Source organism: Galeopterus variegatus, unplaced genomic scaffold (assembly GCF_000696425.1).
Source record: "Galeopterus variegatus unplaced genomic scaffold, G_variegatus-3.0.2 Scaffold351, whole genome shotgun sequence".
NCBI classification, from domain to species: domain Eukaryota; kingdom Metazoa; phylum Chordata; class Mammalia; order Dermoptera; family Cynocephalidae; genus Galeopterus; species Galeopterus variegatus.
This window is the reverse complement of record NW_007726462.1, coordinates 76,207-95,937: the sequence shown is the minus strand read 5'-3', so window position 1 is coordinate 95,937 and position 19,731 is coordinate 76,207. Positions and strand designations below refer to the sequence as shown.

Genomic DNA, 19,731 nt, shown 5'->3' with positions numbered 1-19,731 from the left:
TTTACCACAAAATTCCTTTAACTTACTAAAATAATAGTTATAAAAATTAGTTTAAGTTGTTGTTTTAAAACTACCCCTCTTAACCTTTTGTGGTACACATTTGCTATCCTTCTACCCCAGTAGACAGCTTTTGATTTCCTGTTTATCTTACCAATGTTTTTGACTTTCTGTCTATAGAGACACACAGAAACTTTTTGTATAGTTGGTCAGCTAAGAAGCTGAGAACATAAAAACTATGGCCAAACAAAAACATGGATTACACCCATTTACAGCCAATGGAACTTGTAAACTTTTCTCTTTAAGTTGTCATTGAAAAGAGTCTAGGGCCGGCCCGGTGGCGTATTCGGTTGAGTGCGGTGCTTGGGAGCGTTGCGGTGCTCCCGCCGAGGGTTCGGATCCCATATAGAGACCTGTCCGCTCACTGGCTGAGCACGGTGCGGGCGCGACACCAAGGGTTGCAATCCCGTTACCGGTCACGAAAAAAGACAAAAAGGAAAAAAAAAAAAAAAAGAAAAGAGTCTAGATCATGGAAGAATATAAAATTCTTATTTGTTTGGATTTTTGAGTCCTTTGTTCAAATATATCTCTAATTTAAAATTGGGGTTATAATAAATTAAAAACTTCGTTGTTTAATTTCTCTCCTAAGCTAAATAGGACTATTTGCAGCTAGTGTACTAAGTGTTGTCAACTCTCAAAGCCTTCTTTTTGGGTGTGGCGCTGGATCCTGAGATGGCTCCTTTATACTGCTTTGGTTTTGAATCATTTGGTAACTTCTTTAAACTTTAAAAGCCAAGAATATTTACTGTGTGTTCTTGCTAAAAATATATAAATTAAAAAGCATGTTTTTAGAGCTTGATGATTCAATTTGGCTTAAAAACTATATTAGTTTTTTTCAGTCTACTAAACCTTTTGGTTTTTTTCTTTTCCTTGATTAATGGGCTTTGCTCTTATTTCAGTAATCCATTTAAGGAGCAGAAACTAAGTATAAAAAGTAAATTGTCTAACTAGTCTCAAAAATTAGACTTTTGGCATTCAACTGATTATTCTAAACAGTCTTCTAAATTTTCTATGTATTTCCTTATAAAATCTTGCAGTAAATTCTTACGTTGACTAAACATCTATTTTAAAATCCTTCTCTGTGTCTTATCTAAATGATATACCTAAACCTAATTCTGCCCTCAATATGGCATTTCTAGAGAATGGCTGATAAACCTGTCAGATCAAATTAAAGTTTAACGCCACTTTCCAGCAAGAATCCACAAGTCCAATTTCTTAAAAATGCAACAAATCTAGTTAAAAAAAAATGGATATTTTGTCCATCCAGAGGAACTTTAAGAACAATCAGACCTAAAAGACAATATTCCTTAAGCTCTTTCTTGGAAGACCTTACATTTCTTCTCTATGCCTTAAGATACGGATCTTCTAACTTGTTCTACCTAGGAGCTGTTCCCTTTGGATGGCCCAGCGAACAATTGCTGAGGACAGTAAGACAGGTAATTAAAGATTGAGAGTCTGAGAGAAAGAGAAAACTCTTTTAAAACTAAATAAATAAAAAACCTTAGTGAAAGCTATGTTATTTCTATCTGTGTTTTCATGTGTACACATATGTATGTGGTGTGTTATGTCTACATTTATAGTCTAACTCGTGTTTGCATATTGTCTACATGGTACCAAAATGGCTTAGAAATAATGCATGCTTATAAATAAAGTAAATAAACCTTAATGCTTTAATAATCTTTCATAAATAAAACTACTTTTTAAATTGTTGGTAAAGTAAATAAACATGTTTTCAAATTTAACTTAGATACTTTTGGAAAAATTGCCTGATTTCTGGCCAAGATGGCAGCATTGATGGTCCCCAGTGTCCCTCTCTCCCACAAATCAATTTACAGCTATTAAAAAACAATGACAGCCAGGTTGGGGACATTAGACCACAGAGAAGAGGAGGAGAGACCTATGGAGTTCTTGATGAGAGAAAGAAAGGATTGCTCCCACCATTTCGAGCCCTGGCCTCTTCAAGACTGGAGCTGATGAACACATGGAGCAAAGCTGGCAAAAGCCACAGCTGTGCCCTTCAGATGAAGTTGCTTGGAGGCAGCAGGGGAGAAGAGGGCCTTGGTGGCCATCAGGCCAGCAAGACCACTAACAGGGTTCCCGTGGACCCACATAGGAGCGAGGGGCCACAACAACTGAAAAAAGGAGCCAGTCAGAGGCTGGTGAGTCATCACAAGTGACCAGTGCATGGCCCATCTCAAGGGAAGTGTTTGGAGTATGGGCAATGTGAGAAACAGGCCCATGGAGGAACACTGGGGCACAGTATGGACAGGTGATCTGCCCCCCCGGTCAGCACAGGACCACTCAGTGGAGACTGGTCAGGAATATAGAACTGCTGGCGATGCAGTTTGCTGAAAAGACTCAGGCCCAGACCAGAGTTTCCACACAACCCAGGTGTACTGGAGCTCATGAGACCTGGAAGTACCTACAAGGTCAACAATTAACACCTGAGCTGCACAAAAAGCCTTCCCCAGGGAATAATCAGCAAAGCAGCAATTTAGCTCAACTTAACTCACCTCAAGTGCTGTGCCCACAGGAAGTTCCTCCATTTAAGAAGTAAGTGAAGAACAACAAATTAGTTCCCCTGCAGAGTTTAAGTGGTGGCAACAGTGAATAATATAACACAGAACTGAAAGAAAAAAAAAAATGCCGACAGACCAGAGACAAAGTTTGATACTGACTAGTAAAGGTCTCACGTCACCAAAGAACATCTATAAAGTCTAGAAGGACCGGAAGCCCCCTGGACTCCCAAGCTAGGGAGCGGGGAGGGCAGGAGGCTTCATTCATGTCCACCGACATCTGCAAAGAGCCCAGCAATGACCACTGAGCCACCACTGGAAGCCCCTTGGTCTCCTGAGCAGGAGAAGTGGGGGACCGAGGGCTTCAGCCACACCCTCCTGACATCTGCATCCAGCCCAGCAATGACCAAGCCACCACAGGAAGGCCCCTAGTGTCCCCTGCAGGAATGAGGGGGGTGCCACGGGCCTCAACCACGACCCCCTTTCTCCTTCTTCCACAGTATTTCCTTCCCCTTTCCCCTATCCTCTTCCCCCTCAACTGCTCCACAACAATATCTTAGAATATATATAAATAATAATATTAATAAATAAATAACCTTAAAAAAATAAAGTAAATAATTTAGATACTTTTGCCTAGTTCTATCAGTTAGGTAAAATTTTATGCTATTTCTGTTAGACATTTAAAAACATCATAAAACTATTGCTTCTAGTGGAGTTTTTATATTGACTTGATTCATTGGTGAGCTCATGCTGTAGGAACTGGCCACTCAGCCATGCTGGAATAAGACGTTATCTTTGTAGTTCTGCCCTCTGCCCCGAGATCCACCCAGGTATGTAAATCTAGCACCTGAATGGGTCCTGCCTTTCAAAGGCACCCTGGATGGCTAAGGGGGGAAACATGCGAAAGGATACGTGTATCCAGTGTCTCAAAGGCCTAGGTTCAAAGAAGACTGGTTACAAATTAATTGGACAGCTGCCAGACTTAGGATCGTGTTAATATGGCTAATCAAACAAAGGAAAAATCCACAAAACAAGGCCTCTAAATTCATGAACTTCCAGCTTTAGCAGCTAACCACTCAAGCCATACCTTTTAAAAGAAGGCAAACTGCCCCAAGCAACCAAGAAGGGTCTGTTTTTACAACAAACTGATTACACATGATTTAAAAGTCTAGCTTGGTTTTCCAAACAGACAGTTCAAATATACCTGTTTAAAACAAGTGAATTAAGTAAATGAGACTAGGATAAATGTTTATGCATATACTTACCATAGTTTCAACAAAATCTTTTCAGGAATTTAAAAATCTTAAAGTCATGTTATATTAAATTAAGCATTAGGTAATCATAAGATATTTGAGTCATTTCTAACTAAGCTAAAATACTGAAACATTAATTATTAAACATGGGCTTAAGTTTATATATGCAATGGGTTAAATGTGTCCCTCAAAATTTCATGTATTGGAAACATAACCCCCATTGTTAGACTGTTGAGAGTGGGGAATTCAGTTAAAGTATTTGAAAGGTGGGGCCTTTAAGAGGTGACTAGATTGGGGGACTGTGCCCTTGTGTATGAATTAATCCATTCATGGAGTAATGGGTGTGGTTCTGACGGCTTTATAAGGAGAGCAAGTGAGAAATGTAGCTTTCTCTTACTCAGGCCACCCTCTTACCATGTGATGCCCTGGTCACCACAAGACTCTGTGCAGAGTTCCCACCAAGAAGAAGGCCCTCACCAGGTGTGTTCCCTGGACCTTGGACTTCCCAGCCTCCAAACTGTAAGAAGCAAATTCTGCTTCTTTATAAATTACCCAGTTTCAGGTACTGTGTTATAAGCAACAGAAACAGACTAATACAGAAAATTGGTTCTACTACAATATACTATGATGTCTTACTTTTACATGATATACAAAAGGCTAAATATAATTAAATCTGTTAAAAAAATTTTAAAAACATGTCTTTTCAAAAACTAGGAAATGGTTTTCATCTACAAAATTGAAATAAAACAGTTCAAAATTGCCTGTCTTCTAGGTTTTTCACTGGAAATTAGGCTTACTAAGAGTTAAAATTGTAGTTAATATATGTTGTGTCTTTAGAGACATTCATAAAAAGGATAAAAAGACTCTAACATACAAACCTTTGCTGATGACTTTGAGATTTGAACTGGACTGGGTAAAAAATATTTCAAACTCCAATAAAAAAAATGAACTCATAAAATTGCTAACCTAAAATCAAACAAAACAAAAATTAATTTCATGAAAATAAAGTGGTAAGAGAATAAAATTATTTTTATGACTTTTTGTTTAAAACATTGTTGATTATTTTGTTTCTCTTTTCCAGATTTAAGGATTTTTTTCTTCTTTTGGAATATTTGTAGCTTTATAGCAATTTGGTAAAGTATACTTTTATAAACAAAATTACAAAATTTACTTTTGTCCCTACTTGCTCCCTCCAGGATTTTAAAACTATTTATAAGTATTCTTATTTTATGACAATATAGTTATTTCCATAAGTTCAATAAGAATCTGTTCTTCCTGTAGCAGGACACAACTGAAAACACTTGTTATTTTACCAAGGCTTTGACTGGAATATCCTATCTTCACATAGGACCAGACTTCTTTAAAAGATTGAGAGTGACTTTATAAAGCCAATTGACTTAGAGAAAGACTGGCCCAGTACCTTGTCTACATGTTCCTTTACAAGGTGTCTGGCCTTGCAGTTAATAATAATGTCATTTTCGGCGAGGAACCTCCAGAAGAGGGGGATTCACCCAATTTCTATAGGAATAATCAGAAAGGAAATCAGATCTGTACACTGGCTCGCTAAGCCTTGAGAGACTTTTAAAGGTCTAACCTAACATTCCTTATAAAAGTCCTAACAAAGCCAATTTAAAAGGAGCCTGTCTAATAAGTCACTATCGTTACTGCACTTTATGTAAATAATCCGGCCACAGACTAAACTTATTTTACAAATAGATTAGTCTTGTTGTGAATACCTTTGGTAAGAAGATGGGATCAGAGAGAGAAAAGTGATGTTTTAGAAAAAAACTACAGTGCACCTGTTATTAAATTCTAGCCTGTCCATCGTTTTTGGAGTTTTTATTATCTGAACTAAAATCTTGAATTTTGGCAAATATCCCTTTCTGATGACTTTCCTCTGGGCTCCACAATGATCGAGAAATATGTTTCACTGGTCAAATAATTCAGTCCATTTACAATACATGGCCAAGGGCTCTTCCACTGGTATTGCATAACTTGTGTTCTACACCATTTCAAAGTATCAGCTTTCTCCCTTTAAAATAGTAATGGGAAGACCTATGTGAAAAGACCTAGAAAAATAACTTGATCAATCAGCTCTTCCAACTCTTCTAAAAGGTGACATTCTTCATACTGCCAAGGCCTTATAAAGGTCCTCCCCAAAAATTCTTTTTTTTTTTTTTTAAAGATGACCAGTAAGGGGATCTCAACCCTTGGCTTGGTGTTGTCAGCACCACGCTCTCCCAAGTGAGCAACCAGCCATTCCTATATAGGGATATGAACCTGTGGCCTTGGTGTTATCAGCACCACACTCTCCCGAGTGAACCATGGGCTGGCCCATTTTTTCTTTTTTTTTTTTTTCAAAAATTCTAAATTAATAAAGTATTCTTACTATAGTGAGCTCCTGTGGGATGAAGACATCAAAGACAATGGTCTCCCAGAGTCTTTGTTTATTAAAAATGTCATCAAATAAGAGGATTCCTTCCAACCATATTAAAAGACACAATCTCAGGGATTGTAACCAATCCCTGCATAACTAAGCTTAAAGACATTGACTCATGAATTTATATTTCTCATTTAAAAATGGCAAATTCGACTTCTGATCAAGATGGTGGAACAGATGGTTCCATCGTCACTCTCTCTCACAAATTAACCAATTTACAACTATAAAAAAACAATGACAGCCAAGCTGAGGCTGCTATAGCTCAGGGGAAGAGGAGAAACCTACGGAGTGTGTGAAGGCAGCAGAAGCCACAATGAGAGAAAGAAAAAACTGCTCTGACCGTTTTGAGCCCTGGCTGCTTCCAGGCTGGATGAGCACATGGAACAGGAGCTGGCAAAAGCCACAGCTGTGTCCTTCAGATGAAATTGCTTGGAGGCAGCAGGGGAGAAGAGGGCCTTTGTTGCCCCCAGGCCAACAAGACTACTAATAGGCTTCCCATAGACCCACATAAGAGCAAGGAGCCACAGCTGAAAAAAAGGAGCCACTCAGAGGCCAGCAAATCATCACAAGGGACCGGCACATGGGAAGTGTTTGGAGCATGGGTGGTGGGGGAGACGGGCCCACCAAGGGATCACTGGGGCACAGCAACGACAGTTGATCTGCCCCCCTATCAGTGTAGGACCACTCAGAGGAGACTGGTCAGAAATATAGAATTGTATGGGGTGCAGTTTGATGAAAAGACTCAGGCCCAGACCAGAGTGTCTACACATCCCAGGTGCACAGGATCTCACTAGACACAGAAGTACCTATAAAGTCAACCATTAAAACCTGAGCTGCACAAAGAGGCTTTCCTAGGGAATCAGCAGCAAAGCAGCGATTTAGCTCAACCACAGAGTTCAAGCACTGGTCCTCACAGGAAGTTCCCCCATTTTAGAAGAAAGCAAAGGACAGTAAATTAGTTCCAGTGCAGAGTTTAAGTGGTGAGAACAGCAAATAATCCAACACAGAACTGAAAGAAAAAACAAAGTACCCACAACCAGAGACAAAGTTTGGTATTAAGTAGCAAAGGTTTCATTTCACCAAAGAACACCTATAACACCTAGAAGGGCCTGAAGTCCTCTGGGCTACAAAGCCAGAAAGGGGGGAGGGCTGGGGGCCTTGGCCATGCTCCCCAACATCAGCAACCAGTCCTGAAGGTGGGGGCCTCAGGTCAGCCACACCCCCCGGATATGCGCAACTACCCTAGTGAGCCTCAGCAAGAAGGGCCCCAAGTTCCTGAGCTGGAGTGGTGGTGAGCAAGGGCCTTTGCCACACCCCCCGACATCTGCACCCAGCCCGACACTGACCAAGCCACCGCTGGAAACCCCTGGTCTCCCCTGTGGGAATGAGGGGGTGCCACAGGCCTCAATCCCACCCCTCCTCCTTCCTCCTTCTTCCATCCCATTTCATTCCCCTTTCCCCTCTCCCCCTCCCTCCCAACTGCTCCATGACGACATCATAGAATGTAAAAAAAATAATAATATTAATTTTAAAAAAGGCAAATTCACATGAGTGGACCTCCTCCATTACTGAGGATTCTCACCTAAAGCTAACTCATAACCAGACACCTATGGCCTGTGAGCAAATAGCTTCTCCAAGACTCTGAGCCTGACCTGATGACAAGTCCATGATCGAAGTTCCTGAAACATTTGGACTTTTACTTTTTACTCTGGGGAACTCTTCTAGTCTTAGACTTTTGTTAGACTGTATGTCTTATCTCTTAATTCCCATTCTAACCAGGACATATGCCTCTAGACTACTTACAAAGTTGAATTATTGCTTTAATATACATTTTAATTTTAATATTGTATTAAAATATTAAATTAATATTAAAATGTATTAATTTAATACATTTAATATTGCTTTAATATACAGGATTATGCCAAGTTAAACTTACTACTGAGTTTAAGTTGTTAAAAGTGCTCTTAGTTTTTTTTTTTTTCTCTTGCTATTTTTTGGTACACTCTTGTCCAAGGGCACAATTTATGCAACAAATACAGCTATCTATTTTTTCAGTTTTGCCAAGAATTAAAGGATGTGGTTACCGTCCCATCCCAACTACTATATCGCTTAAAATTTGGACTTAGACCTAAGTCTAAGGAAGTCTAAGGAAGGCAAACATGACTTTCTGGGAAGGAACCTTCCCACAGAGACGGGTCAAAATGTCTAAATCAGTTGATCATCAATGCTTTCAGATGAAAGATTTTTGATCAAAAAGGGGGAAATGATTAAACACACACACACACACACCTGTTGTGACCAGCTCAGCTAAATTACAGTGCCTTGGGAGATCTGAGATAAGTCAGTAATCGTGTCTTCCTGTCCTAGAAAACATTATCATAAGACCATTTTACTTACAAGCAGCCATAATGACATCACAAAGCTGTAAGATAACCTAAGATGCTTCTTGGAAATCTTACCCTAGATCTCTGCATGTGGGATGTAAACTAGTAACAATCCCAAATCTAGACATCATGTACAACCAATAGAAAACCTGATAATGTACTTAGGCAGGACTATCTCTCCTTTGACCCTTCCCCCTTCTTGTGAGTATAGAATGTTAAGTTCTGCCGGCCTCTTCAGAACACGTTTTGTAGGGCGACCTGATCTATGTGTCTCCCCAGCTGCAATCATCATATTGGCTCAGTAAATCCTGTATTGGCTGTATTTATTTGGCCTCAGTTTCTTTTTTAGGTTAACATTCGTAATAACCACGAACAGGAAACAACCAAAATGTCTTTCAACAGATAAGTGATTTAAAAACTGTGGTATTTTCATACCATGGAATTCTAACTGCTCAGCAAGAAAAGAAACAAACTATTGACACATAGAATACCTTGGGTGAATCTCCAGAGAATTATACTTAGTATTCTGGTTATGGTATTTACTAGAGTTTCGCAATATATTATCATTAGGAGAAATAAGGAAAAGAGTACATAAGATCTCTGTATTATATCTTACATTTGCATGTGAATATAAAATAATCTCAAAATAAAACAATTAAAATAAAAAAAATACATGTTACTAGCTTCACTTCCCAGCCATGCGAAAATTACCAAAATTCACATCCAGTTAATGAAAATTGGATGTAATATGTAAAAATTCATCAAGATGTATACTTGAGATTAATGCCATTCTTTTCTAGAATTTTAACAGGTTTAACAAAATGGGAGGGAGAAGGAAAGTGGTACATGGTTCATCGAAGGTCCAAAAGTAATGAACAGCTAGGCTAGAAGACACAGGGGTGAGAGACAGCCAAGAGGCAGCTGGACGTGTGGTACTGGCCCTCAGCAAAGAGACTGGAAGATACAGTTCTGAGAACCATCTTCATATGGGTGCTATCTATTTCTGTATTTCTATATTTATGGTGGCTGGCCAGTAAGAGGATTTGAACCCTGACCTCTGTTGTTTGGGTGCTATGTAAATCTGTAGGATGGCTTTCCTATGTATGGTGGAGGGATGAAAGAGGATCTGATATTACGAAGTATGTATTTTATTTTCTTCTCCACTTCCTGACATTCAGCTCCTAAAACTTGTGGAATCTCTGGAGTGATAACACTGTCATTTGTATGTTCATGATATGATTGATGATTGTGGGGCCCCTAGATAGTTTCATGAAGGGGATTGGTCACCAGAAAAACTAAGGCTTGATTAGAGTGTTGGGACTATCAGCACACACCCCAACCTCCAGGGAGAGGACTGAAGGTGACGTTGATTACCAGAGGGGAAAACTCAAAGGTGCAGAAAGTGGATTTTTAGGGAATGATTACAAACAGGTGCAGAAAAATAAATCATAAAAGCTACAGGAAAAAAAGTGGCCCCCCAAAAATCAGGAAAATAAAATATTTTAGATCGCAAATTTGGAGACAGTTTCTAGAAGAGGATAAATATTGGGATCAGATGTATCAAAAAAGACGAGGAGCAGGGCTGGTCTGTGGCTGACTCGGGAGAGTGTGGTGCTGATAACACCAAGGCCTTGGGTTCGGATCCCTATATAGAGATGGCCAGTTAGCTCCATGGTGCTGACAACACCAAGTCAAGGGTTAAAATGCCCTTACCGGTCATCTTTTAAAAATTAAAAAAAAAAAAAAAAGAAAGATGAGGAGCAGAATGGAATTGAACTGAATTAGGGAAATCACTGAAGAACCTTCTGTGGGGTTTCAATGAAATGTGGAGAGTCAGTGAGGGTTAGTAGTCACCTGAGAGGCTGAAGGCAAATGGAAGGAGAAAGACTTGTTTACTTGTTAGAAATCTGAATGAATAGTGATCTCTATTCAGAGAACGATTTGAAGAAAGAGTATATTATCTTAAAAGTAAGGCCTCTCTGAAAGCAAACATAGATTCCTAGGGTGCAAGGAGAGCACAGGGAAGAAGACACAAGAATTGGTGAAAACTACAGGGGAAATGGACGTGAGATAACAAGTGAACTGAACATGAGATGCTGCTCTTTAAATCAGAGGTAGTATCTGGGGAATAAATGAGATAACCTGCTTCACTGAGGACCCTCGGAACTGGAACAAAGGTCTAATAAACAGTGAGAGCTGATGATTGTGGAATATACTATAAAGCATATGTACCTCACAGGGCCTGGTTTTCCAAAGCCTTGCAGTTTCAAATATTGACCTTGTGGAGGAATGGAAATTTTCCTCAGGCTATAAAGTTTCTGATGTAAGATAAAGATTTGTAACACAGCAAGGTTGCTGGCTCAAGGACAGACTAGTTACTGATTGTTATGTAAAGATACTGAGAAATTGCTGTAAGATCACTTAATTGTCTAAGGGAATGTCATCTGACTTGTTTCGCTGAAAGTTATCAGCCTATATGGTTAAACTATAATCCCACCTATGTTCTCTTCCTGTAACTTCCTGGTCTGGAAAATAAATGCAGGAAGAGAACCCCAATTTGGGGTTAATTTCCTGAGGAAGCAATGCCTCTCGCTTGAGCATTCCCAAAGGAAATTAAGCATTTTGGGGCCTCTCACTGCTCAGAAGAGATGGGCTTTGAGTAATCCTTTACATCTCCGTCACCCAGGGGAAGTGGCGTGAAAAATCCATGGGGGGCAAAGCAACACAAAGCAACAGATGATTATTTGGAAAACTAGAAAAATAATATAAATGTTCTAGCTGTTCAAAGGAAGGACTCTCTGTATCAGAAACACACAATGACACCCATTGACAAGCTTTTCTAATTTAGGTGTATTTCATAAGCACCCCAAATTGGAATCTCTCTGAGGTGTGTAGAGTTTGTACCTTCAGAATTCTTATACATCTAGTGAAATCTTGGGGAGCTCCCTCAAACCATCATGCAGGAGACTTTGTGGAGGTGAGCGGAGGCGGACAACTCTGCCATGAGGTCACATCAAGGCAGGTGTCCCAGGTTGTGTGACTCATAAGTTGTTTCAACATAGGAACTCAGCACTAGTTCCACTGACCTGGTATGGAAATCCTCACTTCCTTCTCCTGCCCAAGAAGGAGATTCTGGATGCAGCAGGACCTGTTCTCCATGGAGGTGTCTGTGATGATCAGTGAAGCAGCCACCATGAACAGGCCTCCTTTATCGGGATTCCTGGACTCTGATGAGGACAGAAACTTCTGTTCCTTGGGAGTTCTCCAAAGCAGTTGGGGCTCTGGGTACCTTCCCATTGAGGTGCACTCCAGCTGGATATCTCCATTTTTTTCAACTTCCATATGGATGTGGGGACTATGAAGAGAGAAGAGCTATGGAGAGACAAGCTGGCCTTAATCTTTTAGAGGACACCTTTCTTGGAGCCTTATAAGCATAGGGCTGCAGTGTTTGTAAGAAGGGAGATACACAGTAACCCAGGAAAACTAGGAGTAGAGACATCTTCACTTCATGTTTCAAAGGAAACTGAAGTACCAGCACAATGACATTTCACAAACCTCATCAGAAAGATGCCATTTTGGGATGAGGCACAAGTGCTTCCCCTAAAGGATGGATGGCCGTTTGAGGTGCTCTTTGATGTTAGGACAGGAGTTCGATGGGCAGACATAAGGCTCTTTCAGACAGAGGGAACAGCAAGACCAATGGCTTACAGGTGGGTAAGTGGTCCAGGTAGGGAGCTCCAGCAATCAGAAGGAGCCCTGTTGTTGGAAATATAGGAGAAGGCTTTGGAGAGGAGGGAGAACTTGTGTTGGGTCTTGAGGGATAGGCAAGAATGGGAGAAAGGAAAATTGTTTCCTATTCTTCTCTCTGAATGTCCTTGGGAGAATTGGGAATCATGGTGGAGTACATAGCATTCCCGTGCTGTGATGTAGATTCAGGGATTCTCTTACACAGTTTCTACCTCAGCTTCCCTCAAGCATTTAAATTACTACCACAGAGGCTTCTTTTCTTTCCTCTTCTGCCTGAATCTATTCTTGTAACTGTACAGACTACAGAAAACACACTACAGAGTTTCACGGCAAAGCCACTAAGTACTTACCCAAATTTATGTCTATGTAGGAGACTGTACATTTATCTGACAAGAATTAACAGATGTTAGAATTTTAAAAATTAGGTCTGCCACTTTATAAAACAACCATTGTTGCATCCTGTCAAGTCTCTAGGTTTTTAAAAACAATCTTCAAGATATTTCTTCCTACCTACAAGTACGAGGACATGCACTATACAAGCTGCCACCACAGAGGGTCCACGGTCATAGAGCCGAGATCTAGATTTCAGCACCACAGTTATTAAATGGAAAGCTTATGTGAGTAGCTAAACATGAATAATATTAAAAGGTACTACTGTATTTACAGATTATATTTTTAGCACATTGCAAACACACTGATAATAATTTAGGATTCTGTTATTATTTCCTTTTATTTTTTTAGTGATAAGAGCCATTTTATCTTCCTCACACCCAATGAAAGGAAATAAAATATAATCCAAAGAAAAATATGTCCTTACTATTCACAATAAAAACAGTCTGCTTCATTCCACGGGCCTGGGCATATTGTACAATAGGAAGCACTTAACGGCTCAAGTGAATGAATGTACCATTTTGATTCTGATCCACTGAATAGAATCTCATCCATATTCAGTGACTGGACTAACTCCATATGAGCTGTGATAGACTGAACCATTTTTTGCAGTATCCCAAGATCTCACTAAATAAGAAAAGATCCTACACAAGGAATTATAACAATTGATCTGCCTATAAATTATATCTACAGGCTCTTTCTTTAGCATAAGGTGGAAAAGGGGACCCTTTCCTGAGTACATGGATACAAGTATTACTGTTGCCTAAAGATCGCTGGATTGATACTGTATTGTTATAATAAAGATAAGGAACACATTGAAATCAATGTCAGATTAAGAAAATTCCACAAGTTGTCTCAATTCTTCAAATAGAGGAGCAAGTTCCTCTTCTAGGCTGACGATTAGTCCTGTATTGGTACTGCTGCTTGCTATGACACTCACCACCAAAGGCAAATGGTGAAATGGAACCACCTGGTAGGTGTTACAGTAACAGATGATACTTTTATTTTTTGAAAGTCCAAGTTTGCTCCCTTGGTCTGTTGCAAGGGCAAAAGTACATAAGAAACCAGGTCTCAAAGCATGCTCTGGAACATTATCATCGGCCACTTTAATAACAGATACTCCATCTCTATCTGACACAACAATAGCATGGAGTCCTTCCACACATGGTTGCTTTTTATACAGGAATCACTTTAGATCATCAGCCATAACGAACCCTTTCTCTGGCAGGGTCAATCTCCACACCTGGGTTTCTGGGCTGCCAGGTTCCCTGTTACACTTTTAAAGGTTACAAAGCACTTTCCCATACTCCATGGTGTCAATGAAAATGTCAAAACCTGTGTACTCATCAGCGATTTTCAGACAGAGGAAGGCTTCTTCCTGGGCTTCTTTATCTCTGAAAGATCATCCATAGACCCCGTCATCAGAGGCCCTGATGTACCCTCACAGCAATGCACCCCGCAGGTGATGTTTTCCTCCACCAGTGTCACCCTGCCTCGGTACTTGGGCATCTGTTCTCCCTGCTGCTCTTGCCCGTCCCAGCGCACCAATAAGACGGGCGAGAACTTCTTCCACAACCATCACAGCTCCGTGTGCTCACTACTCACATTTGGGGACAGGTGACAGGGCAGCTCCGTCTCTTCACCCACCATGAAGAGGATGGACAAAGCTGAGTATGTAATTTTTGTCTCTGACCCTGACCTCTCAGCTGGACTGTACCATTGATGATCTAACTGCCCACTCTGCATCTCTATGTGGAACTCTAACAGACTCCTCAACCATAAACGTGTCCATGACTGAACTTTGGATTCAGCTCTACCTCCTCTCTTGTGCCTCGTCTCTAAGTTTTCCCATCTCAGATATTGGTAACTTCATCTTCCCAGGTTTTTAGAACTAGTAGCTTGCAGTCACCCTTGAAACACTCCTTCATTTGCACCACATATCTAACTCTGTCAGCAAAGCCTTTTTACTTTATTTTTAAAATAAAGCCAGCATTGGACCAGTTCTCACCTCCTCAGGGCTTCCCCCGGTACAAGTCATCCTCATCTGTCACCTGGATCACTGCACTAGCTCACAGCCGATCTTCAGCTTTCTATCCTCCACCGACGGCTTCCACCTCACTCTGTCCAGCATCTGATATAACTTCTTAAAACACAGGTCAGATCCAGTCCCTCCTCTGCTCACAACCTTCAGTGGCTCCCCTTTTAGTAGCAAAGCCAAGGTCAGCATAATTTTTAAGGCCATACATGATCTGGCCCTCAAACCCCTCTGACTTTGCCCCCTCCCACTCTACTAGTCACTCCCTGTGCTCCAGTCACACCAGCCTCACTGCCAGTCTTGACACATGCCACCCATGCTCATGCCTCTGGCTTTGGCACTGCTGTTCTCTCTAATGGAATGCTTTCCCCCCAGTGCTCCTGGGCCTGCTCCTCCTGTTCATCACTGTCCTATTTTAAACGTCAACTACAGATTTTCCTGTTTTATTTATTAATTTTCAAAACACTTATCACCATTTAACAAACGACATATTTACTTCCTGTTTTTTGTCTTGTCTCTTACCACCCAAAGTTAGGTTCTTTGGGAAGGGGTCTTTCTGTTATGTTCACTTCTGTGCCCCCAGTACCTAGAACACTGATTGGCACATATTTAGTGCTCATGAAACCTTGTTGAATGAATGAAAGAATGGACTGAACAGAGAAGCCCTGGGGGAAGCTGGGGGGTTGGTGGCCCAGGGTGCAGGTGAAGGATTAGCCTCAGACAGGAGAAATGAAGGACAGCTGCTCCGTTCAAGTCAGAGGAAACAGGTCAGGAGGGGAGGGCCAGATGAGGGTAGGGGCAGGATGTTTGAAATCTCCCCCTTCTTTTTTTCCTCTGAGGTGGGTGGAACTCTCATGAATGGGATTATTGCCCTTATAAAAGACACCTCAGAGAGCTACACCCCCCCTTCGCCATGTGAGGATATAGCAAGAAGACTATGAACAAGGGACAGGGCTGTCAGCAGACTCCGATTTACTGGTGACTGGATCCTGGATTTCTCAGCCTCCAGAACTGTGAAAAATAAATTTCTGTTGTTTACAAACCATACAGTCTTGGTATTTTCATTATAGCTGACTGAACAAACAAAACATACACATAAAGATAAATAACCCAGTTTTCCATCTTAACAATCCAGGTATTTCAATATGTTACTAATTCTTTCCATTATAAATCCATTTGTAAGTGCAGTAATACAATTTTGTACTGTTTAAAAACTTTTTCTTTTGCCCAGTTTTACAATTGGATTATTGAATTATCTAATATCCAAAATACTACCATTTAAGCCAGCATTTTCAAAGCCTGATTGTGTTAGTCAGGGTTCTCCATACAGACAGAACGAACAGGATAGATAGATATAAATATAGGTATAGATGATATATAGATTCAGGTACAGGCATAGTTATAGATACAGGTATATGAGAATAGATATGTTAGTGGAATTGGCACACACAGTTACGGAAGTTGTGAAGTCCCACAAAAGGCATTCTGCCAGTACCATGGCTCAGTGCAAGTCCGAAAGCCTCATAAGCACAGAACTTGAAGAAATAACTGTCAGTCAGAGGCCGAAGGCCTGAGAAACTGAGGGGTGAGAGGTGTTGCTTGTACAAGTACTGGAGTCCAAAGGTTAGAGAACCTGGAGTTCTGATGTCCGAGAGCAGGAGAAACAGGGTGTTTCAGCTCCAGGAGAGAGGGGGAGAATTTGCCTTTCCTCTGCCTTTTTGTTCTATTCAGGCCCCAAGTGACTGGATGGTGCTCAAAATAGAGGGTGAATCTTCACCATTTGGTTCATTGACTTACAGGCCCAAATCCTTCAGAAACATCCTCACAGACACACCCAGACATAATGCTTTACCAGTTTTCTAGGTATCACTTAATACAGTCAAGGTGACATATAAAGTTAAACATCACACATCACACTAATTCAATACCAGGATCTTCTGTCTTATTTCTCAGATATGGTCTGGGGAGTCCTAGGGGATCTCTGATATACTTTCAAGGGGTCCACAAGGTTAATGCTATTTCCATAATTATAATAAAAACATTATTTGTTGTTTCAATCTCATTCTCTCACTAATGTACAGGAAAGTGTTCTTGAGTCTCAATGACCTGCAATATCCCCACAGATTGAATACAAAGGCCATGAGGATCCAGCCATCTTCTGTTAACACAGATATTCGATTTGGGAAGTTAAACATGCCACACTTCTCAATAGAATTTATTTTGCCTTGCCAACAATAGTTGTTTTTCATAAGAATGCTATTTAAACTATAGTTTATTAATGTTGTTTTAATATAAATTAAAATATTTATTTTTAAAATCTCTCAGTTTCAATCTCTAATGTCATAAATATTAAAGATAGAACCCAAATTTAAAAAAAGCTATTAGGGTCCTCAGTAATTTTTAACGTCTACAGGCATATTGAGACCAGGAATCGTGACACCACTGCTGTGCCAACTGAACCTGAACCCTGTGCTAGACGTGGCCCAGGACTCACCTGCTCCACCAGGACCTTAACCCTTAAGCCATACTCAGTGACTGAGTACCGATGCCTTCCTTATTTCAGGACATCAGAGGCAGGCCAGATCTCGAGAAGTCCTTCTCCTTCATCCTCCTTCATCCCACTTCTAGGCCTGGGGGGCCTTACCTTGTGATCTGGAAATTTTGGGGGTTGGGTGGAAATGGGCCATCAGCTCCTGGGCCATGTAGCTGTCATGGGGAGGCTTAAACATGCTCACAGCCTTGGCTCCCTCTCAGCTCTCTTAGGAAAGGTCCCTTTTCTCCAACTGTGACTTCATGTGTGGTTTCCTCCTTCCCTCAGGAAGCTCTGTGGTCCCCTCCCTCTTCCCACATTACAAGGGTCCTGTTGCCCTCGCCCCAAGTCCACTGTGTCTGATGCAACTATGGCTTCAGGCTGAATGTGTCACTTTAATGTGAAAGCAGCAGGTTTTCAGCCTGTCACCTTCACACACTTTCTTCCTGCATGGGAGCCCTGTGGCAGCAACAGTGTCCCTCAGACTGGACCCTGCCCCAAGGCCTAGTGAGGGGAGAGCTGGGGCTGCTCCTGCAGTGGGTGAGAAGGAGGCAGCTGAAGATGTTCCCTTGTGTGACAGAGGGAAGAAGGGCCCGTTTTCCAGCAGGGGATGCTGTGCAGATGAAGCTGAGGTGGCCATGGCTTCTCTATGTTTCTCTGACTCCAGGGCATTGGTCCTGTGGGTGGTTGTGGGTCTTTGCCCTGTGAAGGATGAGGCCGTCCTCATGCACCGTGATCTCGTTGGCCCCTGTGAATGCTGGGCAGATGAAGAGGGGGCTGTCATCAGACCCCAGCCTGAAGAAGGGCCTCAGGGGCCCAGAAAACGCTGAACGGGGACACGTGTAGATGTGTGATCTGTCCCTCATGTTGTAGAAGGAGACATCTCCAGCTTCGTAGTCCAGGAAGACGCCCACCCGGCCAAGGCGCTCTTTCAGAGGGAGAATCCTGTCAGGGGATGACAGGGCCCGGTATTGGTTTCCAAACATCTCCAGGGTCCAGAAGCCATTCTGAGGGACCAGCAGGGCCTCTCCTTTTCTCTCAACACCATCTCTACAAACCCCCACGGTCCACATCATCACATTTTCAACCTCCACCTCCCAGTAATGTTTCCCTGAAGTGAAGGTCTCCCGACCCAGGACACAAGGGCGACAGTCGAATCTCTCCGGGTTGTCAGGCACCCTCTGCCGGGAAGGGCCCCGCCTCACACTTCTCCGGTCCTCTGACAGGTAGAGCTCAGGATGAGCGGTGTCTGGATCCAGCCTCACATCAGCTGCAGAGGAAGTCTCAGGTTTAGACCTGGGGTCTCAGGACCCCTGGAGATTGTGTGATCCCTGGTCCTAGAGAGGTCCCAGAAAGCTGGGGTGGGATCTCCATGTGGTGGCCTTTTCCATGAAGACAACTTTATCCCAGGCAACTCACAGTCTAGGAATTACTGAGGCTGCACCTCAATCTCTCTAGAGACAGGAGCAGTGCCCTCAGGCAGAAGAGAATTGGGGTGCCAAGAAATCAAGAAAATTAGCAAATGAGCCCAAATTAATGATTCCCAATTTCTCTCAGCATTCTCAGATTTTGCCCTCTTTCCTATTTAGGACCTATGATCTCTAAGCCTCTGGAAACACTCCGACTTGGCTAAAACCAATGAAGATGGTTCATCCCCTGTTTCACCCCAACTCCCCTGCCCTGGTCTCATAAGTTAATTAAGGTGAGTCTCTCACTACAGTGTCCTGGGTGGTATGGAGTTTCTTCATTTGTTCCTTGTATTCCTTTCACCAAGTGACAACTGACTTAAATGACTGAGAAGGGCACCCTTCAAGGGGTTATAAAGGATAATAAATATCCCCCAAACCCACCCTGTTTCCTGAGAGGTATGTGGGGCAAACATAAGAGGAAATATTTGCATCCAGTTTTGCTTTAACAACATGGGTCTGAAATCTATAGCTATGACCTTTCTGGGTGTAGGAAATGCTTCAGACCCTGGACATTCTGCAGACCTTTCTAATCTACATATATTATTAGTCATTCAATCTATCTTTCTGTTTTGTTAATAAGGTTTCCTCCTTTCCCCAAGTTGGTATATCTGATTATAACAACTAGTGATTGTGCCCCAAATTAATTGTAGCAATTTTGAAATTCACCTAAAGAGGGAAGATCCGTGTGTCATGGGAGCAGGTAAACCCTGGATTCTTTGGTACTTATGTGCGGAAGGTGACAAATCATGAAATGCAGAGGGCTCATTAGGAGTGGTCAGTTGGATTCTGAGCTCTCCACTCACCTGACCCTCTGCCTGGCGGGCTACATGTAGAGCACAAGTGCATTTTGGGAGCAGGAAGGCGTTTCTGGCTATTTATAAAGCTTTGAGTCAGGTTTACTGGGGAACCT

At 41.7% G+C, this 19,731-nt stretch overlaps 1 protein-coding gene and 2 pseudogenes across 1 annotated transcript in view; all 3 read right to left on the bottom strand.

Moving 5' to 3' along the window:
- Positions 1–13,619: 13,619 nt before the first annotated feature.
- Positions 13,620–14,001, bottom strand: LOC103586563 (annotated as a pseudogene).
- A 203-nt stretch (positions 14,002–14,204) lies between these two features.
- On the bottom strand, positions 14,205–14,877 carry LOC103586541 (annotated as a pseudogene).
- Positions 14,878–17,875: 2,998 nt separating this feature from the next.
- The window catches only part of LOC103586540 (butyrophilin subfamily 2 member A2-like), a 10,130-nt gene continuing 8,274 nt past the window's right edge, over positions 17,876–19,731 (bottom strand). The window contains 1 exon segment of the mRNA XM_008567837.1: positions 17,876–18,648. Within this exon segment, the coding sequence (XP_008566059.1) occupies positions 18,000–18,648 (649 nt within the window). The 3' untranslated portion in view covers positions 17,876–17,999.